The sequence below is a fragment of the Sebastes fasciatus genome, chromosome 20 (assembly GCF_043250625.1).
Source record: "Sebastes fasciatus isolate fSebFas1 chromosome 20, fSebFas1.pri, whole genome shotgun sequence".
Taxonomy (NCBI): domain Eukaryota; kingdom Metazoa; phylum Chordata; class Actinopteri; order Perciformes; family Sebastidae; genus Sebastes; species Sebastes fasciatus.
Window position 1 is genome coordinate 6935936 of NC_133814.1, and position 27787 is coordinate 6963722.

The window sequence follows — 27787 nt, forward strand, 5'->3', positions numbered from 1 at the left end:
TAGCACCTTAAGCATCATGCTGTCATGTCATGTACAATGGTAGAAGAAGGCGTTATCACATTAGCGATTATAGTTGTAACAGTTTAAAGGTGACCTTCAAATCCAATAAGGCCTATATTATTGATAACATATATTTGCCGCAGAACAAACAAGAATCCAAAAACAGAGAACACACAGCTGGAGACAGGCTGAGTGATTGATGCGGCATCATTAAGACACACAGCTGCTCATTTTCCGAGTCATTTCTACCCGCTCTGAACTTTGACTGCCACGGACCGTAGATGATGCATCGTTCTCTCGATAAATCTTGGAGCTTTCATATTTGTTCTCGTCTCCCAAGTCATATCCAACACCCCTTCGACTGACAGGTGAAAGCCGGGTTTCCGGCCTATGAATTTCAATGTTTTCCCACAATATGAACCCTTCATTCGGACGTTTTACTTACTTTTACTCATATTCTCACTCTCTCCACCTAATGTCTACCAGAAGCTTTGTGTGTATGTGCAGCATGTGTTTCACCTTTCTCCCACTTCCTGCTGCTGCTGTGGCTGCAGCCTGTCCGGTGCACAGCCAGGTGAGGTGCCAGGTTACAAACGCACCCAATGTCACTGTGTCCGTTCTGCTCCCCTGCCCACCTCCACACAGTGTGCAGTGTCCTCTGTCTTCCCCCTGCCCTGCATACATACAAGCACCCTGTCCATATCTACAGCACTGGTCTCGAAGAGTGAAGCATTGTGTTGCCTCACGTAAACATGACGAGGTTCTTAAATTTGGCTATCAAGTAGTAGTGAAACAGATACGGATAGAAAACCCCAGTATTATGTTTCAGCGTTTTAGACAAAATATAATTTTTTTTATAGCCGAGGCTATAGGGAGCAGAGGCTCGCTTAAAAAGGGTTAGTGGACATCATGTAAAATGTTCTGTAGAAGCCATTACAGCCTCTCTGCTGGGAGGCAACAGTGCTAACCACTGCACCACCGTGCAGCCCCCCCAAAACTGCATGTGATTATCATAAAGTGGGCATGTCTGTAAAGGGGAGACTCGTGGGTACCCATAGAACCCATTTTCATTCACATATCTTGAGGTCAGAGGTCAAGGGACCCCTTTGAAAATGGCCATGCCAGTTTTTCCTTGCCAAAATGTAGCGCAAGTTTGGAGCGTTATTTAGCCTCCTTCGCAATAAGCTAGCATGACATGATTGGTACCAATGGATTCCTTAGGTTTACTAGTTTCATATAATACCAGTATCTAAAACTGAGAGCGCTACAACCTCCGAAAGATCGATTGTGTTAATGTGTTAAAGAAATTAGTGCCGTTAAAACTAACTTGACTTTGATAGCCCTAATAATAAAAACATTGCTCGATGGCGTTACTAGTGGTCAAAAACTCCAGAGGGTACCTTTAAGTGAAATGATAAACCTTTTCTGTTTTGCAAAGTTATATTTTTAAACAGATTTAATACGATCCAATCTGGTATCTTAAAATGAAATTATTTGTAGAGGCCAAAGGTAAGCTGGAAATCTTCTCAAGTGTAGTCTCCTTTGTTTACAGAAAATACAATTAACATATAATTTGAGGTCAAACTAATTTAGCAGTGGTACAGCAGCGAGCTAATATCGCAATGTTTACTCATGAAGCGAGACAGGTGTGCTGATGGCGGGCCATCTGTGAGGCTGTGTTGTGTCCACACTATCCAGTGACCCAGAAAACAATGTCCTGCTTTTGTGTGAAGGATATTTGAACTGAACAGAGCCGCATCACTCTACAACAGTGAACTAACAGTTGACACGTTAATGATAAATGCTGCATTTCTCATCCTCTTTTAATACAAGCAGGTTCTGTCATGTAATCTGAGGAATTAAAATGCCTGCAGATAGATAGATAAATGTTTCATGTGGTGGCTCCTCTCAGCAAAGTGTTGACGTCAGAATATGATTTGTTGTGTTTACATCAGCAGTTTGTTAGCAGTAAATACAAGAAGAACCGGGTACTCAGCATTAGTAATTACACAATAACAAAACAAAGAAGTGTTTTCTGGGAAAACTGAGCTGAAGACATCACCAAAATTAGGGATGCACTGATATCGATACCGGATCGGATATCGGGCCGATACCGACTCAAATAGCTGGATCGGGTGTCGGAGACAACGGAGCCGATCTATTCAATTAAATTCTATGTCTGTATGTAATATTCGTTATATACTGGTAAGTCTTGACCAATTTGTTGCTGCATTAAAAAAGGTTTACACTTGAATTGTAATTCCTGTTTACCAAGTTGCTGGTGTACGATTTATTATTTTAATACAATTCCGTAGAATTTTATCTATGTATTTATTTGTTACATTTTGTTTTAAGTTAGGAAAGCAATGTTTAAGTCAGGCCTGATCAAGTCACTTCCACACAGTGAGGCATACAGCTTATTAATTAAACACCGGTATCGGATCGGTACTCGGAATCAGCCGATGCCCAAAGACCAGGTATCGCTATCGGGACTGAAAAAGTCGGATCGGTGCATCCCTAACCAAAACAAGGCAAAAGTGAGCATGGCTCACATACCCCCCGCTCACTGCTTGACCCCTTCTAAAGTAGGGCCAAAGGTTTTGCCCTTTTGGAACTAACGGAATGAGTTCTACTCCGGAAATTAAATTGAAGTCGGAAAAAAAAAAATCAGTTTTTGGCCAAAATTTCCAATATTTTGGGCCCCCTAGACTTCAAACCCCCAAAAGAAACAACTAAACCACACTGTCAACCATCATACCAAATTTGAAGTCCCTAAGTTAAATAGTTTCCGAGTTCTGCTCCGGAAACGAAAGTGTGACGCGCGAACGAACGAAGGGATGGACGGACACGCGTAGCGCTATATACCTCCGCGACTACGTTGTCGCGGGGGTATAATAAAGTGAATCACTCGGATAAGATTATCAATTTACAGCCCTCTTTCCAGTGAGGTTACGATGAAAAAAGATAAGGGGAAAATACTGTGAGTCGGAAACAAGCAATACCGGGCCATGCTGTTCTGCTCTTGGACAAACCCTGGCAGCCATCTTGACATGTCATTGCAGGGTAAACACAGGCGGAAATTAATAACATCAATTGCGGCCCTGATCCATTTAGGTGTGCCAGGGTCCTGGTATTGTGCATGCTGGCTCACTGGATTGAGACCATAAGTCGTTTTATCAATTACACCTGTGATGCCATGTCAAAATGGATGCTGTGAAAAGGGCCTATTGCTATTCCTGTTCCCACGTACTCGTACTAGTTGTCGGCATTCACCTGACCCAACTGTCACACTCACAGCAGCTCAGAGACTGGCAAAGCGGCACACACATAATCAGCGAAGGGAATCTGGTTTATTTCCTGTAGAGGCGGCAGAAGCCAGGAGGTGAGCGGAGGACATGGAGAACTCTGTGACCCTTCCTTAATCACCACCATCATTACAACCACCACCATTACACCGCCGGCATGTGTGGGGCGGGTGTTTATGCATGCCAATTTTGTGCACGTAGACAGCTGGAGTTTGTTTGTGTTTACATCTGAAGAGTGGAGTGGTTTCAGGGAGGTGAAGATAGCAACGGCCACAGAGCCAAACTCACTCTTTCAAAAAGCTTTTCGCTCTCTTCTCCTCCATTTCGGCTTTCATCTCCGGCACTCCCTGCTCCAAAAACATCAGACAGACTTCTTAGTTCTCCGACACAGGGAGACAGAGGGGTTTGTAGAACATGACTTTGTAGTCTGGCTGGGTGACTGTATTAAATCCGCCTGGCTGAGAGGTAGCCAAGCGTGAGATTATGATGCATCCATCTCCCCACTGTCATTATTTAACACACTGCAGTAAACCAATGCCGATTAGGTTGACATACAATATTTATTTAGGTTCACAAAAAATGATAAGTTAATTATCAGGTAGTCCACAAATATTGTGGGAATGGTCTCATACAGTCATACAAGTGGGGAAACATACATGAGAAACCATTTAGGAACAGGCCCACCCAGAAACGCTCTGATTTAACCAAATAAAGTATGAAGCATGGGAAAGGATGAACTCAAACATTAGTTTAGTCTAAATAATAATTTAAAAAAAGGAAGTCGCTTATTTATTCATTATTATATCCATAACTTCCCATTTCTTTTTCCTTTAAAAAAAAAAAAAGAAAAAAAAAAGACCCTCAGCTATTTAAAATATCTCTTTTCTTGTATATCGAATGAAAAAATAATCCAAATAGGAGAAACTTAAAAAAGGGGCAGACCCTGTATTTAAAATATTGCCGTACATCAGGGTCATCCCTGAATTGTCCCTCAGCGGTATCACTGGACCAGGGACCGGTCGACACTAGAGACCTAAATGTTGTAAAAACCCCTCTGAGGGTATATAATATACTTTATATCTGAAAGTAGTCCGTAGTGTCCCCAAATAGTTGGTGGTGGGCTTCCCAAAGCTGCCCCACACCCATTTTCTTCTTTTGTTTCTCATATCCAACAAGTCCAATTTTGCCTTTTAGACGCTGCTGATTTGACTCTTTGTGGAGAAACGCTCATCTATTACATCTCTATTAGCGTTGGGGATGAGACCCACCACCCCCACCCTCATCTTTAACTCCACCCCCCCTCCCCATCCCATAATCATGTCTCGACCTCATGTATGTTTGCTACAAAAGATGTTACACGTTATGAACACATCATGCAAAGTGGCAATTCTGTTTACAAAGATGGAGTAGTCGTGTTTTCTTTTTTGTTTGTCCTCTTTTAGATCTGTAGCCATTTTTAGCTGCGTTTGATTCACTCTTTCAGAAAAAAAAAAAAAATAAATCAACCTGTAGTCCCACCCATTTTCAAAGCCACCTCCCCTTAACCTTTTCAACAAAAAAACATTAGCATTATAAACAATATTATATTAAACCATGATTTCTTTTTTTTTTTTCTTGTAATAACCCAAATCTCCAGAAAATGTATACAGTGGACAGTTTGTTTGTTTCTGAGTCCAGGTTTTAAAACGGTGTCAGGAAAAAAAGCCATCGCAGCGAGGATCAGTTAGCAGAAACCAGAGCGGCTGCCTTTTAAGAAAAAAACTTTAAAAACATGTCCTGCGGCGGCAACGGTTGGTTTTTAAGAAGAATCCCTGATTGGCTGAAAGAAGTCAGGTGACCACCAGGTGAGGTAAGAAAAGTCCCACCTTTGACGATGGGGATGACAGTATGGAGGTGTTTCCTCTAAACGCTAAAGTGTGTGTATGTGTGTGTGTGTGAATATATATATATTTATATATATATATATGTGTGTGTGTACATTTTTGATTACAAACTGACCACCCGCTCACATGCGTACACACTCACACTCAAGTGCGTGTAGATTTTTGAGTCAATCTCAAACACTGCATTTGCAAGTTCCTCTCTCCTCATGCAGCACAGAGTTGCAGAAACACAGAAACACCAGTTGCTAAAAAAAACACTGGCTGAAAAGATGAAAAAAAAGAAAAAACTAAACAAAAAAAGAAAACAGAAAATTAAGTTTGCTGCCTTGAAAGTCCTTGAACATCACATAGAATCCTTGGGCGTGACAATTTTTTAAAAATTTCTTTTTTTTTTTAGTTCAATAATATTTCTCTTATCTATGCATTTACTTAGGAAAAAACTAACAAAAGATTTCAGTTGCTCTCTTATTACTATGTGTGTGCGTATCTTTTTTTTTCTTTTCTATTTTTGTATTGACATTTGCATTGGTTTTCTCCTCTTCTTAAATTGTCCACGTTGAGTTTTTCTTGGTTTGCGTAGTATCCGTCTCCATCTCCATCCGTCTTTTGGGGAAAAAGACCATTTCTACCCATTATCATCTCCCACCCTCCCCTGCATTTACCCCCCGTCTCCCTCCCTCCCTGGGGCGGAAAAGGGGGGCTTCTCAGTCCCGTGCTGCCCTTCATCTCTCAGCCTCCATCGCTACACTAGCCTTCTGCTCGGCGCCTGCGTGAGGGTTCACGCCCGTGGGCCAGGCGGGGCAGGGCTGCGTGGGGGGTTGCCCCTGAGTCCAGAGTCCATGTGGAGGTTGCGGCACATTAGGTATGTTTGGTGAGACCCCCCAGCCTCCGACCTGGGGGGGCGGGGGTGAGGTGGCCATGGCCATGGCGGCAATGGGACTGCCGCCGCTGCTGCTGAAGCTCTCGGACGCCTTCAGCCTGGAGAACATGGTCAACGCGTCCGGGAAGTTGGGGGGCGTCGCTGGTGTGTTGGCTGGGGTGCACATCTGAGAAGGAGAAGGCAGACAGAATGATTAATGCATGTCCTATTTCTTTCCAATAACATGCCAACAACTTCTGATGTAAGGAGAGCTCAAAAGATTAGTCCATTTATCAATTAGTTGATCAACAGAAAATGTATCTATTATGATTATCAATCATCTTTCAAACAAAACAAAAAAAAATCAGTGGTTCCAGCTCCTCAAATTTAAATACTGGTTAGTTTTCTTGGTCATCTATAATAAGTTGAATCTTTTGGGGTTTTTGACTGTGGGTCGTTAAACGGTCATTAACCGTTTGATCGATAAAGGGATGTCACGATACCAGAAATGTAGTAGTCGATTCCAATTACAGTGAAATACCATGATTCTCCATACTAATTCGATACCACGGTAAAAAAAACGCAAAGTAAAACAATAACTCCCATGCTCTTCAACATCCACTCCTTTGTTACCGTTTGCAAAAACTTAATTTTACAAGACTACATTTCATGACAACAGTTAGAATTTACCATCACCCAATGCTCATTTTACTGAGTAGAGCCTGCGCGCATCATAATGTAAATCAATGGCACCTCCTGTGTTGAAATCAGCAAGAAGGGAGCTAGTTAACGTTAGCTGTTAGCAGCCGGTAAGCAGCACAGTCCTGCACGGAGCTAACAGCTAACGTTAACTAGCTCTCGTCCTGCTGATTTCAACACACATTTGTTGTTCACAATGTTGCGTTAACAGGAAAAAACAGGGTGCGACCCCTGGACGCGTTGATAATGAGTTTTACTGCGTCCCAAACTCATTTTTTATCGTCCCCGGGACAACAGAACGCCATCACGTGCCCTGACGGTACCGGTGGTAGGGTAGAAAACGTATCGTCATGTTTTCCGAATTTTTAAAGTATCGGCTCTCGTGACACCCCTAGATCAACATAATGTCGGAAAATATTCAGCAGATTAATCAATAATGAAAATAATTGTTAGTTAGGAGAATGATTTTCACAGCTGACATGTAATGAACTGGCTGCTTTCAGCTGTGGGTCATAGTGGACTATAGTGGAGAATAACAGAACAAAATGCAACTTGTCTTGTTGCTGCACCACATTCTGTTTTACTGATAATATCAGTGGAGAAATTGGTAAATTTTCATCTTCTATAATGGATTTCTTCCAATAGATCTGTTGACTTTCACTATAAAGTGGGCTATAAAGATCCTTTTTTGCTTTTTTATAACAAAAGAATAACACCAAAACCTGGTTGATCAAACTCCAATGCTTCTGTAGTGTAAAAAATCATGTTCTTCTGTCTACACTGGCCAGTTTATCTTCAAGAAAACTGGGCAAACACCAACAAACACTGTTACTTCAGTAATGTACATCATTGGCACAAAAGGTTGTTTCAAGCAGTTCGAAAGCGGATATCGCTTTAAAAGGAAGCAAACTGTTTTGAATAACTGAAGGGGAATTTAGGGGAATCCCTTTGCTTCCCCAGAGGGTCCTGATGATGACATTACAGTCCTTTGTTTACAACCACTTCCTGTTCCAACTGTAATATGGCGTCCGACTTGATTTAGCAGAATAGATAAACTTTGTGGACATATAAACACACACACACACCAAGTCTCCTTGGCCTGAACATATCCCCTGTGCTCTAACCTGCTCCGACCCTCCTTTGTGCCAACGCTGTTATTGTTCTGCTGCCAGGAGTTCCTTTAGTGGCGCACCCCGAGCGCACACACACACAATACACCCGAGTGCCAAAAACAACACTCGACCTACCAGCTTGCAGCTAACAGACCATGTGAACAACATGTTTGGTTGCTCAGAAATAGTAAAGCCTTCATCCTCATCCTCACTAACACGGCTTCTCACACACTGCTCCGTGGCCTGCTTCCTCTTCTGTGTCCCCGTCCATTTGTGACCAGGAAAACAACAACCTACTGTATTCCATAGGGAAGCAGAGGTGGAGCCGTGTTTTAACCAGGAGGCTTGTCATCTAAAAATAATTGCCTGGGCTGGGAGGCCGACGGGGCAGGCACCTACACGGCAAAATAACCCTAAATCACCAAGCCACAACAATGGAAGAAAACAGCTTGGCAACTCCCAGGATTATACAAGATGAAATTTACTTATGATTCAAGTACAACTGGCATGACAGAATCTGAGCTCGCATTCGAATTCAATCAACTTAATTAACCATCTATTGTGCAGTCTGCATGCTCAAACCCTACAGGGGGGCATTTTCTGGAATTGGGAGTCATACACTCAATGAATCAACTATGGGGAACAGCAGCTGCAGTCACACATGAGTATTGGACCAAAAATGTTGGGAAAAAGATGGAAAACAACATTTCCCTTACTGACAACCAGAAGAACTCAGGCTGACCCTCGGTATCTAATGCCTCGTCTCCACGGCATAGCTTGGCTCAACTCCACTCACTTCTGGTAACGGGTCCTTTTCTCTAGTTTTTTTTCCCACTGTGGATAGTACCCCCTCAGTGTAGGAGAGATTCTCAGCTGGCTATAGAGGCGACCACCATGGGACCTTATTTCGGGAAAAATATGAACGGTAGTCAACGGCGAGAGGCAAATGAATTGCGCCATGAATCGCACATATGATTGTTTGTCAATTTAAGACATCATTTTGCAAGCCAAGAAAGTTGCAATTTGTTGTAAGACTGTGAAAATACGTAATTAGAAAGACGACACACCCAAAAGTCGAGTAAGTGACGTCTCTCTCTCCGGAGCTACGATGCCGGTGTGTTTCGTACTGAGATGTACTCACACCAGCAACGGTCTTGATCGTTCTTTCGCTTCCCGGGTGATGAAAAAAACACTAGTCGACGGATAAAACACATCAGGTAAGATAACGTTTCATTGGTGCGTGGAACATAGCTAGCTAGCTAGTGTTGGTGATGTTTATTTTGCGAGACGAGAGATGTAGTTCACTGAGCGGTTTCACACAAAACTTTCTTGACTTGCAAAATTATGTTTTAAATTGACAAACATCATGTGTGATTCATGGCGCAATTCAAACGGTATCAGAAAATATCTGTCTCTGGCCTTCATATTTTTTTCCGAAATAAGGTCCCATGGGGTCCATTGGAAGGGGCGGAATTTCAGCTCTCTATAGAGAAGCACCGTGACTCTGCCGTGACACTCGCTGAATCCTTTCATCTGCAACCAAACAGAGGAACGTCTGCATTTTGTCAATTGTACGACGTAGTGTACGGGGTAGTTTTGCGAGCTGCCAATTTTAAAAAATCTGGGTCGAGTGAATAGAAAAAAAATTGCGGTCGCTATTGACGGTAGCTTGGCTATTTAAAAATGGCAGATTTGTACTAGGGCTGTGTATTGGCAAGAATCTGGCAATACAATACGTATGATGATACAGGGGTTACGATTCAATATATTGTGATACTGTAAGCGAGGCAATATATTGCGATTTTTGAAAGTAGAATTTTAGGAAAATTGTCACAGTAAAAAGAATGGAAACTTAATTTAAAATCGATAGTGTTTTTGAGAATCGATACAGTATCAACATAAACATAATGTTGCGTATATTTTCTTACACCCTTAGTTTGGACAGGATGTCTCGTGTCACTCAAGTGACGATTCTCTCCAACCAATCAGTAGTCTGCAGTGTTTTAACTCCACCTTTTAGTATCGGCTGTGGTACCGAAAAAAGTACCAGGTACTATCCAGAACTTTTGCTGATGGAAAATCAAAAAAGAGCGAATCAAGTTGAGTGGAGGCGTACCGCACCATGCGGTGGAAATGCAGCATAATCTACCCTTGGCTCCATCACCCAGGATGCTCAGATTGTGACACGCAGCCTTAGCGCACAAGAAGCAGCCTTCAGAATAACAACAGCGTGACAGGAACACCATTCCTCCCTTGGGGGCTGTAATTGGACCACTTTACCCCCTAAAAGTGCTGCGGCTTGCAGGTTAGTCCTGCGAATACACAGCGTGGAGCCAGGCGCGGCCAGGGCCGGGCCGAGTTAGAGGTCCTCGGAGTGGCACGTTGTTATGAAAGGTGAGTGTGTCCACTGCGCACTCCTGACAGGAAACGCTGGCTCATGTCTCTGAGGCTGCTTCCTGCGGTAAAGAGACACCCTGGAATGCTGAAGTGACCTCTGTGATCCTTCCTGTTCTTGGCGAGCGGCGGTGGAAGCGGCTGGTTGGGTTTCTTAAAACTCGTGATCAGTTAAGGATCCGTGTGACTGGTGCTCAGGTAGGAAAACAATAGCCGAGGACTCCTGCCTCCTTGCTTACTGGCCAGGAATGGAAAATGCTGACACATGACCTTTCAAGTTGTCCACTGAGACCTTTACATCGGACTTACTCATCTATAAACTCATACACAGATGAGCAGGTATAAATACACACCTGCAGTCTGCTGAGAGACTGTACCTTTCACTTGTACATTTTGGCTTTTGCGTCATATTTAACAGCAGCCTAAAAAGGAAGGATGGGAGAGGGAGGCTGACGACAAAAGCGACTTAAAACACCATGTTTCTGTCTCACAACTGCCCACCTCACACTCCTCCACTCACTAAAAAACACACCTCTGAGTGTCGGCATGCGAGTGTGTGTCTTGTCTTTGCAGGGGACCTTGGACAGAGTCAGAGACGCAGACGGTATCGACCCAGAGGGAAGAGAATCTGGCCCAAAGACAGAGCAGCTGTCTGAGTTTGGATTGGACTGCTTAACAGACACTTTCTCACTGATAAAAGCTTCAACGGACCCCAGATTTGTCCACATAGATAGAAAGAAACACCTTTTTCCACTCCCAAACAAATGAGACACAAATATGTGATATGTATTACATCTGTTGTTTTTATGTTTCAAGCGTACAGTATTAAAGCACATGACCTGTGTTTTGTCAAAGCACAGAAAGCAGCACTAGAGGTAAAACCTCCACATGGTTTCCTACACAGAGATTAAACCCTGGTGCAGCATACTGAGGAAGCAGGTTACTGTGTTTTCCCTTTGTGCGTATTAAGCAGCCTAGTGGCAGATTAACTCTCGCTGCACTGAGGCAAAATACTGCAAGAGCTGCCGAGACCGGTGCGTGCAGACTGAAGCTCAAATCCAATTGGCTGTTGGACAACTGACGGGCACGTGAGCCGCAGCGAGAGGGTTAATGTTTCATTTGAGAAAATCACTACCATGTACATACACACACACAATGTTGACGTTAAGAGGGTCTACAGAGGGTCTGCAGTTGCGTCACACACATACCAGCGATATGGGATGTGGAAGAAGGCAGGTTCATGGCCAAGAAGGATATTTATTTGGGATTAATAAATCACTGGATGATGGTCAAAAGACATCTGCACATTGTTGTAAAACTGTTAGTTTGGTGAGGCTTTCTTTTTATAATAAAAATATGTGTCTTTTAAGAGAATTTGTTTAAGCTGTGGGCTAAATACTAAATCAAAATTTTTCTTTTTACTGGGAACTAAGTAACACTTTGTTGTTCGGTAAGATAAAAACATAAACTGGTTTTATATATTTATATTTGGGCTGTCAACGTTGGTAATTATTTATTAATTATGTATTAATAATATAATACCGCGTTGACGCCATTGTTTACACCGACTATGGATAAGCACCTCATTCAACCCCACTTCAAAATACCTGACCCATCCCTTTAAAGAGACAGGTTGGGTAAGGTAAACTTGTTTTCAAATTGACGTTACGGTGACATCGTTAAATCGTCTCCAAAACAGTTTCGAGTGTTAATATGAGAACAGTCAGCTCAGTTAACTCAGACAAATGGCTGTCTGTGGGCTTTGTAAACTAGTATGCTAAAGTATGAAAAATAAAAAGATGAAAAGATTGACTCCCACTCAGAGCAGCGCAGAAATTCACTGCCATGTTGCTGCTGTTGAGAAAGCCAAAACTGTATGTTCGGGAAACACAAGCAGATGTTAGAAGCTGCTGTTGTTGAGTATACTGTATGACAGACTGTGCGAGTGCATGCAGCAGCACATACAACAGAAAGTGTGTTACAGCAGGGAGGTCTAGCCATTTATTCTAGATATACAGATGGAGAGACGGGGGGGGGGAATAACAGACAGCGAGAGCTTGAGTTTGTGTGCAAAACAGAGCCAACAGAGAGGGGTTGTCATGGCGACTGTTGTTATGAGGACGCAGCACAGATCTTCTCCTGTTGATGGGACGGGGCTCTGTGGTCGCAGCGGCCCGGCCCTGCCCGCCCTCACTTCCAAGTCTGTTTGCCGAGCCCAGCGTGAAGACCGCGAGGCCGACAGGCAGCGACCACTCTAAACATGCCTGGCCCGGGCCTGCGGTCAGGCTCCACCAACCTTAAACACTCCTCCGTTTGTGTACATACGTGTGTGTGTTTGTCCACAAACACAGATGAGCCGGAGTTATTTCCAGTCTAACCGACCACATTCCTCAGAAATATCAAGTGTGTATGTGTGCACCGGGGTGAAAAGTGAAGCTTTCTATCCTCTTGCGTACTTTTGCAGAGGGTCCAATTACGTTTCGTGACCCCAGCTGATCTCCCCCAGTGTAACGTTTACCTCAGTGCTTCTTCTACCCCACGACACACACACACACACACACACACACACACTCACATTCATCTCACTTCAGTCTCTCGGGATGTTTCCGTCCAGCTGTCACAGGAATTCTAAGACAAATTTTGCAATAAATGAAAAGTGATCTGCTTGTTTCCATTAACTAGATTAATGCAATTAAACAGACTTCCTTATTGACCAAAAATGTGAAATTCGAGTAATACTGAGCAAGTTATTGCTGTCAAGTTCCAGCTAATGTTGGACATTTTTATATTATTGTTGTAATTTATTAATATTTCACAATGTCCAAAAGCCAAATCTGCTCAAACTAGAGATGTTCCGATACCATTTTTTCCCCCCGATAGCGACACCATCGTGATAATATATATATATATATATATATACACATGTATATATATATATATATATACACACATGTATGTATATATATATATACATATATATATATATATACATATACATATATATATATACATATATATATATATATATATATATATATACACATATATATATATATATATATATACATACATATATACATATATATATATATATATATATATATATACACACACATGTATATATATATAGTTATTATTATTATTATGTAAGGGATAATGTACCGTGAGCCGGTCATTGTTGTGAAATAAACCCCAACAGGGCCATGCAGCTGTCTTACACCCTGTTGGGGTTTATTTCACAACAATGACCCGCTATCTGTACATTATCCCGCTTATTACACAGCTACCTACTTAAGAAATCAATAATTTGACCCAAATCGGAACAACTTTAGCTCACAAACTTACATCAATACTTAAATTTGTCTCTTTGCTTGACTTGTTTTTTGAAGATTGAGCAAGTTTGATCGGATATTGCTGTACATATTCAGGATTATTAGTTCTATTCATCACAATTTGCAATACTTGTGATGGAAACCAAACTACTTTCTCTCCATCATTCCCTCTGCAGTATGAACCTAGAACATGTCTGTTTTCTCTCCCTTATCCATCTTTCTCTCACTTCCCACTCCGTCTCCCTCTCCCTCCGGTCTGTGGCTTCACACGCTGGAAGTCAGCGCTCGCAGCAAACTGTGCTGAGAGATCTGTGAGACACGAGAATCACGGTGACGCACGCAGCGCCTAACTTGCTTTTTCAGTATAACGTATACATGTAGTATCTGGAGAAACTGACTGTCGGCAGTATATACTGCTTTATAGCTGGAAGTCTTACACCAAAAACAAATGAAGTTGTGTGTGCATCAATGTGTGGACTTGTTATAAGCCAGTTCCCAAATTTTTTAAGATAAGAACATTATGAAATTTTATATCTGGAGTTCAGGGACTATACAAAAATAACACTTGCTGATGGTGACTGGTCAGTGTGACTGTCAGAAAATGTTTCCTCACTACAGCCTGTCAACTTGCAAAACAACACATGGTAGACAACTGCAAAAACAAGACGAGGTGTCTGCATTGATGGCTCGGCTGCTGTGGCACGCCACGTCAAAATCTTTATTTGGTCATCTGGTGAACCCCAAGGCAATGTATGGTTTGAGGAAATCTGTATTATGTTTGCCGTCTATGCTGATGCAAACTTTTTATTTTCCTATTAGAGACAAATGTGTAGGATAACCTGGAGTTATATCAAGTGCATTGCTCTCCTTGGCTACACAACGACGAGATAAACCTCAACTCTGGGAGCATTTTACACAACATTGATGGTCTCACTGTTTGTCTTCTAGCAAAGTTATTGGATATAAACCTCATAACACTAAACAAAGTCAAAAAGGCACTTCATCCGACTGTTCCACCGTAACTGTGACTATTAATGGGCAGCTCAGGGGTGTAAAGCTGTGCAATACTGAAAAAGAAAAGGTTGAGAAAAAAGAGTAAGATATGGACAGGAGATAGAAGTGGTTGACTGCACCTCTTTTAACTAGTTGGTAAGTGCTGGTTGTGTGGGAGGATGCTGAGGTTTCACCAGCATCAGGTCTGGGCTAGTCTTGGGTGCACTCACGTCATGCATCTTTATATATTCACGCCTTTTGTTTGGTTTGTTTGGGCATGTGAGAACAATGCCACTCAAACCTGGCAACACTGACAATGCAGGTCTCTGTCCACTTCGAAAGAGTGCCAGAATACAGTATGATTTGGCACGTTTCCAACGAGCAGTTCAGTTCAGTTTGTTACACATTAGAATGTTGTTTTTTTTCACGTTTCCATGAGCAAAAGTTGTACCAATAGAACCCCTCCACTCTCGGTAGCACCTCGGTCGAGGTTCAAAGAGAGCTGAGTCGATACTAGAAGGTGGAGTTAAAACAATGCAGGTCAATAGCTATCGTCAATGGCGACTGCAATTTTGTATTTATCGGCCCAGATTTAAAACAAATGGCATCTCGTTAAACTACGGCGTACAATTGACGACGTTCAGATCCTCCGTTTGGTTGCCGTTGAAAGTATTCAGCGAGTGTCCCGTTGAAGATGATGTCATGGCAGTTTCACATGCCGTCGCTACAGCGATCAGCTGAGAATCCCGTCTACACTGAGGGGGAACTATCTGCAGTGGAAACAAGGCATTGCGAAAAGGAGTTGGTACCAAAAGTGAGTCAAGTCGAGTCGAGCAGAGCCGTACCATGCAGTGGAAACACGGCTTTAGACCTGACAACTGACTGGAAACCCAAAGAGCAATGTTTTATGGGCAAAAGAGGATGAATGTTGGCCAAGCCTAGATTAACAAGACAAATGGACGTTAAACTTGGCCTCCCGATGATATGAAATGCCTCCTCAATATGTCAAAAATACTGGCAGAGAGTACGGACGAGTCCATCACGTTTAGCCAAGATTACGAGAACTGGAATTAAATGTTTTGACAACATGCTTCCCAAATATGTAACCTCAACAGATGACAGTTTACTGAGACCCTGTCCAATAAACAAGCAACTAGTGAGTAGTGAGTCTGCGTGGCATTCAATTACTGGCATTCAAGGCCTGATTTACTTGTAAACTGGCAATGAAAACCTCAATAAACCACAAACAAAGATGCAGCAAAATAAACTTTTCCTTTTATGGGGTCGCACAACAGGCACCGTGTAGATGTGACCGCCGTTTGATCCTACTGTTGCTGTACAGTCATCGATGTAATGGTAACTGAGGACTGTGGAAATGAGGGCTAAATGGAAGGGTGCGACAGATTAATGTTAATAGAAGAAAAAGAGTAAAAAAAAAGTGGAGAAAACAGGAGCCAGAGGGAAAGGATGGAATAAAAGGAGAGAAGGCAGGCTGAATAAACCATTGTTGGATTTAACTGCACATGATTCTGCCTGCCTGATAAATGTTTAAACAGGGAGTGTTCATTTGGTGCGTATGTAGCCTAGCGCTGCTTTTTTTGTTTTGGAGCAGCATCTTTGCAGTTGGATCTCAATGATGTGAGCGGCTCATTTCAGGAGATGATTTAACCATTTGGACTAAAGTGAGCATTAACTTTTCTCACGACAACAAATGAAAATACAAAGCGTAAACAAACAAAACAACTGCTAGCTTAATATGCTGACAGGACCTTCATCTATCTGTTTGCCAACATCCTCTCCAAGCCTTGCATGGAAACCTGCCATTCCTTTACACATCAGTAGATCAGTGGAGGTTTGGCACTAGCCAGTTTCACCAAATCAACACAATCGCATCGTATCTAAACCAGACGAGCAGCTCTCTGTGTCTGTTTTTATTATCCCGTCACATGGCTCACCAACAGGAGGTGACAGTCAGGTTTTTTAATGGGACTGTCAGAACTAGATGTTTCTTTTCCAAACTAAATAAAGGAGGTTGACAGGTGCTGCTGAACGTTTCAAGTGACCGTCCCCTCCCTTCCTCACCCATGACCCCTCGCTCCTTCCGAGACCTCACCCAGCTTTCCAGCAGCTGAGCCCCGAGTCTGTGTAGGTCTGTGTGTGAGTTAATATTATATACACACACAGGGACATGGTTGGATTTGTGCTCACGAGGGACTCAGTTGATCATTAGCCAGGCTGTGCTCTGTTTTCAAGTGTATTATCACACTGTATAATAGAGGAAGGAGAATGAAAAACAAAGAAAGATAGGAGCAACGGCAAGAAGAAAGAACAGAAACGGAAAGAAAAAGAAAGCAACACCAGACAGAAGATAGGAGAACTGGGGCTGCATGTGTTGTGTTTTGACCAACTGCACGCACTGCACTGCTCATAACAATGGCTAACAGGCTAACAATAGGTGTTCAGTTGCCCACTCGTATCTAGAAAAAGGAGTTTGGCCTGTCGACTGGTAACAGTCTGGCAACAGAAACTACTAGGCCAAAGGTCATCGTAAGGGAGAACAAAACACGATTACGATGCAAACACTCGGGTTCAGCTTGCCAAAAGATATCTGTGCCGTAGATCAAGTTTTGTTTATTTCACCTCCCATGCAACCCATATATTAGGTTTTATAATCAGTGTAAGCTTCAAGTTTCAATCTGAACCACTGAACACCATCACATAAGAATTTTATTTGAAAACTCATCAACAATTTCGAGATCTGATGTAGGAATTGAAGAGCAGAGCTAAGAGAAAGACAGATGAAACGGGGACTTGGCGATGAGTCAAGGGTCATGAATGTGAGTCAGGCAAGCGGGAAAGGGATGGACAAGGCTGAGGACGGTGACGGCGTTTCGACTGTGTTCCAACGTATTGCACACTTCCAACTAAATAAAAGATTAAGTATGATTAACCAGCAGACTGCTCACACTGAAGTAGGCTCAAGCAAACACCGGGCCGGCCTCAAGACACCACGCCAGCGGCTGCGTCACATCTCCGAAAACATCGCAAATTACCGATTGGATAACAGTGTATAATTAATAGGCTGTATATGCTTTACTGTGTGGAAGTGACTGGGATCATTCTTTTATGTGTAAGGCAACATCAGGCTCGACTTAAACATTGATTTCCTAACTAAAACAAAATGTAACAAATAAATATATAGATATAAATTTGGTGAATTGTTATTTATCATTAAAATAATAAATCATACACCTACAATATGGCAAAAAAATAAATCAAAACAAACAGGAATTACAAGTCAGGTGTAAACCTTTTAATGCAGCAACATATTGGTCAACAGGAATTAAAATTCCAGAATATAATGTATATAAACATAGAATTGAATTTAATAGATCGGCCCCAGTCACCGATACCCGATCCAGCTATGAGTCAGTATCAGCCCGATATCCGATTCGGTATCGGTGCATCCCTATTTGAGTAATTTTTTAAGAAGAAAAAAGGTCAAAATTCTCTGATTCCAGCTTCTTAAATGTGAATATTTTCTGGTTTGTTTACTCCTCTATGACAGGAAACTGAATATCTTTAAGTTGTGGACAAAACAAGACAACTGAGGACGTCATCTTGGGCTTTGGGAAACACTAATCGACATTCCCCCCCCCCCATTTTCAGACATTTTATAGACCAAACAACTAATCGATTAATCGAGAAAAATAATCATTAGTTGCAGCCTTAATAAAGTGAAGTATTAACAGCGTTTAGCCTGGCTCAAAATCTCACAGGACTGACAGCTGGTCTCAAAGCACCCAGACGCAATGCATTGTGGGGCAATTGAGAATGTGCAGTAAGCTCACGCCGCAGAAATTCTTGCGAAAGTAGTATACATCCGTGCATTTCTTGTGTACACAAAATCCACATACTATGCAGTGTGAACACACTACATACTCAATGTTACGTCATATTTAGTATAAATAGTATGTTAGTATGTGTGTACTACAGCCTAGGTCTAGGTCGTAAGATGAGCTGAGGCTAGTGCTACAGCTAATCTGAGAAAACAGGCCAGGGAGACACAATGTGACAAGGTTCCCATGTGCTGCTTGTCTTTCCTGCGCCATAAGCCTAACCCCTGTGTGTGTGTGTCTATGTGTGAGTGTGTGTGTCTATGTGTGTGTGTCTATGTGTGTGTGTGTGTGTGTGTGTACACTCAGTGACTCCAAGAATCAGTGTGAAACTCAATCTAACTCCAATGCTCATAAACACATCTGGTCCTCGCAGTCATCCCAAATGGATTCCCATTCCCAGAGTCCCTTGAGCCAAAGTTCCTGTGTGTGTGTGTGTGTCTCTGTGCGTGTGCGCTCACGCCTTTGTGTGTGTGTGTGTGTGTGGTTAGGGTTCTGGGAAGCCGTGCTCCTGGAAACATGCAGGGCAACATGCTGGAACATGCAGCGCGCAGGCCAAGCCTCTTCAGATGTGGCTAGCTGCTTGGCATGGCTGTACGACACACGGGCACAGACAACCACACTCACATACATATCGAGGCACATTCATTAACAACATCAACAGATCTAGACATGATTAACCCTCTGGGGTCGCATCAGTCGGCCGCGATTGCAAAAACACTTACTCCATACTTTTAATAATATCTCTGTAACGGATGTACGTAGCAACTTACTTTAAAAACTGTCCTGCGGCGCACGGTTCAGCCGTTACAATGAGCCACCGTTTATAATCCATCCAAGCAACGGAGTTATTTTTATGTTTTCTAGTTTCACATGATGCCAGTATCATCACTTTAGCTTTAAAACCGAGCCTGCTGAAACCTTAAAATCGCAAGTTGCGTTAATGCCTTAAAGAATTTAGTGGCTTTAAAACAAATTTGCGTTATTATCGCGTTAACTTTGACAGCCCTAGTTTTATTATTCTATTTGTTTCCAAATACAAGACAAAACTGAATTAATTACGTGGTTGCAATGGATAGCACTAGTCCCAAATGGGGCTAATGAATGAATGACATTAGCATGAATCGTTTAGCTCCCTAGAGCACAATCACTACTGTTTAATCTTTCCTACATCCTTTGTTTTGAAACCATCCCTGATTCCAAACTGTTCTGCAATCACCTGCCACAACATATCTTTAAATTCCACATTCCACAATATTCTTTTATTTACTTTTCTAAATCGTAAAGTGATTATAATGCCTTTTTTGATGATGACATTTGCACGGACGGTGGCTCCGAGTGGCGAAAAAAACACAGAAATGGAACCGGTTCCGAAAACTTTAATGACGGACAAAAGGAGTCGGCCTGTAAACGTGATTGATACAACAGGAAGTTGTATTTATTTTTAAAGGCGCGACAATTTCAGACGAAAAATATAAACTTGCTGTGCATAGGCCTTTACAGTACTGCATTTATACACGCGTTTATATATTAAAAGAGAGTCGAGGCCCCAGTAATAGGAAAAAATGGCTCAATCCCCAGAGGTCTAAATTTGAGACACATTTTACACTCATGAAATCAGACTTAAATATACAATGGGAGAAACTGGATTTCACCTCATTCTGCACTTAATAAGTTTCTGTAAGCAATGTCTGCAGCGGGACAGAGAGCACCTTGTTTCTTCTGTGGCAGAGACACAAAGCAACACTGTGTCATTGTATCTTCTACCCAAATACCTGGCATTGCCTCGCTATTAGCCTATTTCACTTAAAGCACCAGCCAAATACCCCGTTTCCAATGATTCCTCACTGCTATTTAAGAAAGAATTAAAGTATCCTTTATATACTTCAGTCAGCCTTCCTCCATCTCTCGCAGTGCGGTGATGAAGGGATAGAAGCTGAGACAGAGAGAGAGAAACAGAAACAGGAGCAGACAGTCGTCCATGTTGTCACATCATGATTTATGAAGGTAATTATACCTCTGCTCTTCTGCATGGGCACACCGCACACTTCAAAATCTCAGAGAGATGTTACACGGATGAGAAAAGTTAGGATTTCTAAAAATCCCTTTTTTTAAAGCCACACCCGAACACCAAAACCGAATGTTTGTAGTTACCAGAAACACCCCCTCAAACACACACATACACACCCTTCTCCTTTCTCCTACTGGCTGTTTATATTGCCAGGAAACAGCATTTAGTGCCCAATACTATTCAGTCAGTTGGTACTGAACGTTGCCCTTCATAAAATCCTCGTTTCACTCACCCGCCCGGTGATGCACAACAATTACAGCACAATAAAAAAAGGTGATCATTCAAATCATGGAGCTTCTTTTTCATGATTCTATGGGTTGCAGTATGTAGACCAGGTAATCGCTAATATGCTAATTTAAGCCATAAAAAGGAGAAAGCCAGATCCACAGTGCTTGGACAATATTTTACAGTGTAATAGGACTATAGGGCTAAGAAAAAGGGGCTAAAGCAAGAACTATATATATAAAAGCATATCAGAGGGAGAACAGGAGGTGCATATACTTCACGAGTGCAGATATGATCCATGAAGAATGTGAAATATTTCTCGAGGAGATTAGTTTTTATTACCCTGACCTACTAAAGACAACATGCTTTCACATAACACCACAGTCCTGACGTTACTGCGGGGCTGCCACATGAGGCCCCTCGCTGTATTTTTTAATAGCCATAACTCTGGCGGAAATTACACGCATGTGAAGAAGCAGGCATTGTGGCTTAGTTAGCTCGTTTCCCTGCTTAGTCACATGATGGGGGTCACATGTTTCCACACGGCCGTGGAAGTCATCCAGCTTCGGCTGCTTCCTCCTCTGTGGTCACATGAGGATTCATTCACTTTATTGTGGCTGCATGAGCTCCACACATGGAGGGACATTAATCATGGAAACGCTGATATTGTTGATAAGTGTCAAGTGTCTTTGCTTCCAAATTCATAGAGTTACATAGTGAACAACTCAAAAGACAGACAGTTACCCTGTCATGACCTGATCATTCAAAAAACATGATGACAATATAGTTTCCGAAGTGGCTCATGTGCATCTATTTTTTGCACACAGGAAACCATTTTAGGTAGTTTTGCTTGCAATCGACAAACTCCTTTCTCTACTGTTATTCTGTGGTGACAATGTGGATGAGCATCTTTGACTGTCTAACAAGTATTAGAAATAGCTCAGACTTTACATAGGCCATTAATTAAAAAATGCCTTAAAAGGTGCTAAATGTGAGATTGGGAGCATTTCTATTGCCGGCGGCTCGTAGCTAACGGTGCCAACAGCGACCTAACATGACACACCAAGCCAGGGAGATTTCTGGGGCCGTCGGTGAGCGTCTGTCAGCCTAGTTTTTGCGGTATGTCCCGTACTGTTGGCTTTAGTCTGCCCGAGTCTGAGGCATTTTGGCCGATTCAGCATGTCGAATTGGCGGCGGAGCTCGTTGGTGAGAAAAATCACTCCGATTGGCTGCTCAGTTTAAGCGGGTAAGTGCACGAGAAGAGAAACGGAAGTGAGGAAAGAAAGCCAACGAGTAAAGTCAAGAGGAAAAACACACATTTTTCATCTTCATTTCATTTGATCATTCCAATACACGGATATTTTCACAACGACACGGCCATCTTTTTGCTGGTGTGAACATCTGTGCTAACTGGCTGTCGGCTGTAGGCTCTGTGGTGTGTTCAAATGCAAGTTGTCGGCCAAGACAATGGTGATGTGAGGCGACACAACAGTCGGCTAGTTCTTCGACGTCTGCTTGGTGTGTCTGGGCCTTAAATGGTACGCGCGGACGGCCGGGCTATGTAAACAAAGCAGCTCTGATTACAACACACACAGAGGGAGAGCGACTTCATTCTCTGCTCTGATAGACATTACTCCACTATATCTTTACATAGCAAATAGTTGTTTGATGCTATATTAATGCTCTGGATATCAAATAAAGCACCTTTAAAATGAGTTTGGCACATTCCTAGAATATGTATGAAAACAAAAAAGGCAGGGGGTACAAGAATATGTGCATAAAATGTGTTAAGCGGGATTAGCATCAAACAGCCAGAAGCAACACAAATACAACGTTCCAAAGTGTGATCGAACATGCCGATATGCTGTTCTGGAGGTGGTAACTGCTTTGAGATTTATGCTAAAACAAGATGACGAGGACAGGGCGCGATTATAAAATTCTCCAACAGGAAACATAAACAGCTAATTGAATTCTAGAGCCTTATGTTTTGCGTCTGTAAACAGAAAGAGACAGCGAGCAAGGGAGGGAGGGAGGAGAGAGGAGTGAGAGTGTGTAAACTAAAAGAAAGAAGACAGGGTGCTGTGTTTTTAGTTTATACCGGCACCCTCTGCTGTGAAAGGGTCCATTTTGGGTTGGCATGTGTGCGAGCGCCGCATCCTGTAGGAATGCGTTTGTGGTTACGGTGTTAGTAAAGGCAGGGTGTGTGCAGAGGAGGAAACTGGGAGTAGCCGCACAAAAAAAAACGCAAAGCAGGTTGGATCGGTGTCCATCGTGGACCACACAGTAGATGTATGCTTTGATAGCGTCACTCAAAACGCAGAGTAAATGGCCAATCTGTTCATCATGTGGCTGCCTCTCTCACTGAAACAGACGCACATAGACGACAACAAACAGAGCCTTAAATGCGTGTCTGTGCAGAGATTGTAGCTCTTTTACATCGTGTGCCAAAGCACAGGGCACTCCCCTGGGTCTGGGATCGCTACTAAAAGGAAATAATAATGACAAGAGCTTTATCTAAATCCTCCGCCCTCCAAAGCATTACAAACCTTTACTGATGAGTAGGCTCGCTCACCTCACTATTTGATATAGGGTATAAACCTCTGACATGCAGTGGACAAATGATGCATTAGCAAAGCGCAGGTAAACAAAATCAGACTTGACATGGTTGGACAAATCCTCACCACACAAGCTTTGTTTAGAGATGACTGTATTTCTTAAACAACACTGCTTTTGTTTCCAAGATAAGTCGATGCCAAAGTTAGATGGGAAAGTGATTTGGTACACCACATTGTTGGGCCTCAAAAAACAATAGCATAAAGCCGGCTCATTGAACAGTATCCGTAAACTAACTGACCCACATGACGTCCCTGACTCGCCACGCTGCCAAGAACCGCATGTCTACAGGCTATCTGTCGGGGACATTCAGGCTGGGGCGAGGCCTCTAGCCAAAATAGCACTCTCAAGGATGAGTTCAGTTGGTGTTGTGACACAAAACATTGCGCAACTGCATGTGCAACAGAAAATGTAACTTAATGGTTGCTCGTGTTTACTCTAAAACGGAAGAGAGAGATAGAGAGCAAAGTGGATTAGATGTGTGTAACCGACGAAACACTGTGGCCTGGTAAGCTGCTGCAGGAAGGTTGGACACGCTGCCCTACTGTAGTACTGTTGTGACTCACACACAAACACCCATGCGCAAAATACAAATGCATGCGTGTAACGTACGCAGAGACGCGCACACATGCAAAAAAAGGGAACTTGCGATTATGCAAGAGCATGTCTATATAACAATAACACCACAAACACACGTAGGTGCTCCTTGCCTTCCTGACTTTCATTATCCAGTAGTGTCTGCGGCAATCAAGCTCAGCCCTATTTGGCACACGGACAAGAACAGCTCTTGGCAGATTGTTTACTCTCTAAATTAAAGTGAGACATTTCATGCAGCTAAATAAGATATGTTCTTATTTACTGATCAGATGATAAAGAAGGACTAGCTTTCTTTTCTTATAATATAAAGCTGCTATATAAATGATCCAGCTCAGGGTGAGCCGTTTCTATGCCGACTGGCGATATTGCTCTATACTCCAAAGCTGTAAATGTACACACTCTCACACAGTGCAATAAAAAAATCCTCTTTTATCCCTCTAGCAATGCAGAAATGTTAAGCAATTTGTGAGCCAAATGCACACACAAAGAGTGTTAGCTTCAAAATGATTAGGGCTGTCCCGAATACCATTTTTTGGACTTCGAAGCTTCGGTGAGTAATATTCAAAAGGTATTCGAAGCTTCGCTTCACGGTGTGGCACAGCAGGCTGACATGTTCTTCTGTCTGTCTGTCTCCATTTCCACCGTTTCAGTGCCCAGGACCGTGCTGCTGCAGCACTACTGTACACACACACACACACCTCTAAACACAACAAACAGCAATATCTGTCTGAGAATAACTAATATAATTGATGTTGGATGTGAATAATGTTGTGGGAATATTCCTTATTTCATGGGTTATTTGGGGATTTATATATACATATATACATATATATATACACATATATATATATATATACACATATATACATATATATATATACACATATATATATATATATATATATATACACATATATACACATATATACACATATGTATATATATATATATATATATATATGTATATATATATATATATATAATAAAACAAATTTAAATTAAAAAAACAAAGCATTTGAATAGTGATTTGGAGGTTGAATACCATGGCAACAGCTGAAGCCTTGAAGCATTCGGGTCAGCCCTACTTTTATCCCAATCTCTCCTCTAGCAATGCAAAAATGTGAGGCAGTTCGGTGACCGTCTTTCCCACACAAACGGTTGTGTGTTGGCTTAAAAATAATCAACAGTTTCGTCCAAAACACATCCCCCCACACGTACTGTAATGTCAGTCTCTTCCAGAGGGCAGCTGTTGCCAGATGCTGCCATGCATGCAGCTGCAAACAAAGGCTGCTGCTAAAAGCCCAAATACTGCTAGTGTTTCATAATGTTCAACCTGTGTGTCAGAGTGTCGCACAGCCCTAACGCCTACCAGTTTACTCTGCACTGTTCTGTTCTGTGTGCCACTAAAAAAAATCACCAATATGTGCATTGTTGGGGGCAAACAGCTGAATAACACAGAGACAAACGCAACTGCACCAGGATCTATTTGTGAGAGGCAGCTGTCCTCTTCCTGGAAGGAGACTGTTTTTTTTCTGTTTTACCCAGAAACTGGGTAGCCCTTCCTTCCTTCCTTTTATGCAATTGATACAATGAAAAATGAGAAATTGCATAGATCCACATCTGTCCATCTCCCTCCCTCTTTCTTTCAAGCATACATACACTCCCTCCCTCTCTCTCTCTCTCTCTCTCTCTCTCTCTCAATATAGCTGCTGCTGCTGCATGCCTGCCTGTGTGTTTATTTCTGGAAGCTCACAACATGGCCGACATGTGCTTTGTTATTGTTAGTACAACATCATCCCTCTCGGCCTATAGGGGCTGTTTATCCTCCCCCATCCCACCCAAAACAACACAGCAGCCTTAAAGATGTACTAGCTCCAAGTTAGCTTTGTTATAATCACATAAATAGAACAATACATATAAAAAAAAATGTATGCACACTCCTCCTCCTCCTCACACTCACCATTTGATGATGATGGCCATATGGAATATTTGTTTCTTGAAAAAAGACACTGAGGGCAGTCTATAATAAAAACACAAGGGAGAGAAAATTAATGACATTTTTGGTGACAATGTTTTCATTAAAAATAGCAAAGAATACGTCTAAATATTGCTTATTTCTGATACATAAACAATACAGCAGAGGACAAATGCTAAATCTATATCCACCGCAGACTAAACAATGATGTACTCTTTAGTAGGCTAGTCGTTACAACACGACGGTCATCTTCTTTATTGCGTAATAGCCCTCGCTGGCCTCGCCTGTAACACTGCTGCTGTCATGTGTGGGATTATAGTATTTAATCTAGAGTAATTGGATATGCTAGCTGTACGTGTTTACTGTGTATTCCCTGACTGGTTTAAAACACACATTCATCTACTTTAAATACGGCAAAAGTTCTGCTTAGGAAGTGGGGCCGACTAAAACGGACACTAACACTATAAGGCTTTGTTTTGTGTTGCATTTTAAGAGGCTAAAAAGAAGTGCTAGTGGGAAACTACTGGTGGGGTCAGACATAAACATTAGCCGTGTTGCTATAACGCTGCTACCACAACAATGTGTTTCTTCTTTACCTCGAACTGCCAGTGTGCCGCCTGCAGAAGCTGCTTCGCCTGGTCTGCCGCACAACCCGCCGTCAGGACGAACTGGTTAATCATGACTTGATGTTTGAGTTCATCCATTTTTCGACTAAAAAAGAAAAGCCCGGTGTGTCCTACTACAGCTGGCTGTGCTGTGTTCTGCTGTGCTCTTGAAAACAGACTGTGTTTGCTTCTCTCTCTTCTCTTTCTTTCACTCTAGTTGTATTCCGTTGCTCTTCGCCTTCAGTCGTCCACCATTACAGCCGGTTGAAGCAAACACAAATATTTACTGTAGGAGCGGTTAGTTTAAGGAGCATTGAGGGTGATTGACAGCTGAGCGCAGCCAATCAGGTGAGAGCACTGCCGGTGGGATTTGTATGCTGCAAGGCGGAGGGTCTCCGTTAAACCCGTTCATACAGGCTTTATTTTCACACTTACAGACGCGTTAAGCGGACAAACTTAATCATAGTGAGTGTATTTTAAAGTATGGACCGTGTGTGATGTTTAAATCACCGCATAAGAAAGGAAAACACCCTGCTTGAGTGATCTCAGAGAGGGTTTGTTTTGGACTACATTACCCGTGAGCCACCGCTTTGTTTGTAAAAAGCTCCAGAAGGCAGACTGTTTTGTGAATGACGGCCGCTCTCGTCCAATTCCCAGGCGAGCTGTGTCACTATCTTGCCAAATATGGTAAACAAATCCACCGTCGCCAATTACATCGCTCGGAGTTAAATTAGGGACAGTCATACAGTCATGAGATGCAACATTCAGAAGCGTATCGTGTCTGCTCTGCGCATTTCTTCTCATAAAACAATCTCAGTGCTGCAGCTTATCTGCACACATCAGTGCAGACTGCGGCATCATAAATAAATAAATACATACAATTTAATAACGAATAAATTAATTAAAATATTTTTTAAATAAATAAAAACTAAAATAAATAAATAAATGTAAAAGTTAATAAAAAATAAGTCATCAATAAATAAAAGGAACAATTTAATAGAAGAGTAGATAAATAGGGGAATTAATACAAAGGTGCATAAAAAAAAAGAAGCAAATTAAAACAGAACCCCATCATCTCCTTTTGTTAACAACAAAGCGAGCATGTTTTTTTTTTTCATCTTGCTCAAGGACACTATGGCAGGTCGGATGTTATAGGTGATGCAGTTTGAAACAGGTTTATAATGAAGAAGAGGCTTCATCCAGATGGCCATAATGACGCATATTATTA

At 42.1% G+C, this 27787-nt stretch overlaps 1 protein-coding gene across 1 annotated transcript; it reads right to left on the minus strand.

Moving 5' to 3' along the window:
• Positions 1-3849: 3849 nt before the first annotated feature.
• ubald1a (UBA-like domain containing 1a) lies at positions 3850-26862 on the minus strand. The gene is made up of 3 exons (XM_074620637.1): positions 26551-26862; positions 25940-25999; positions 3850-6234 (listed from the first exon to the last, which is right to left on the minus strand). The coding sequence occupies exons 1-3, from the start codon at positions 26656-26658 to the stop codon at positions 5911-5913; spliced, it is 492 nt and encodes a 163-aa protein (XP_074476738.1). The 5' UTR covers positions 26659-26862; the 3' UTR covers positions 3850-5910.
• Positions 26863-27787: the final 925 nt, after the last annotated feature.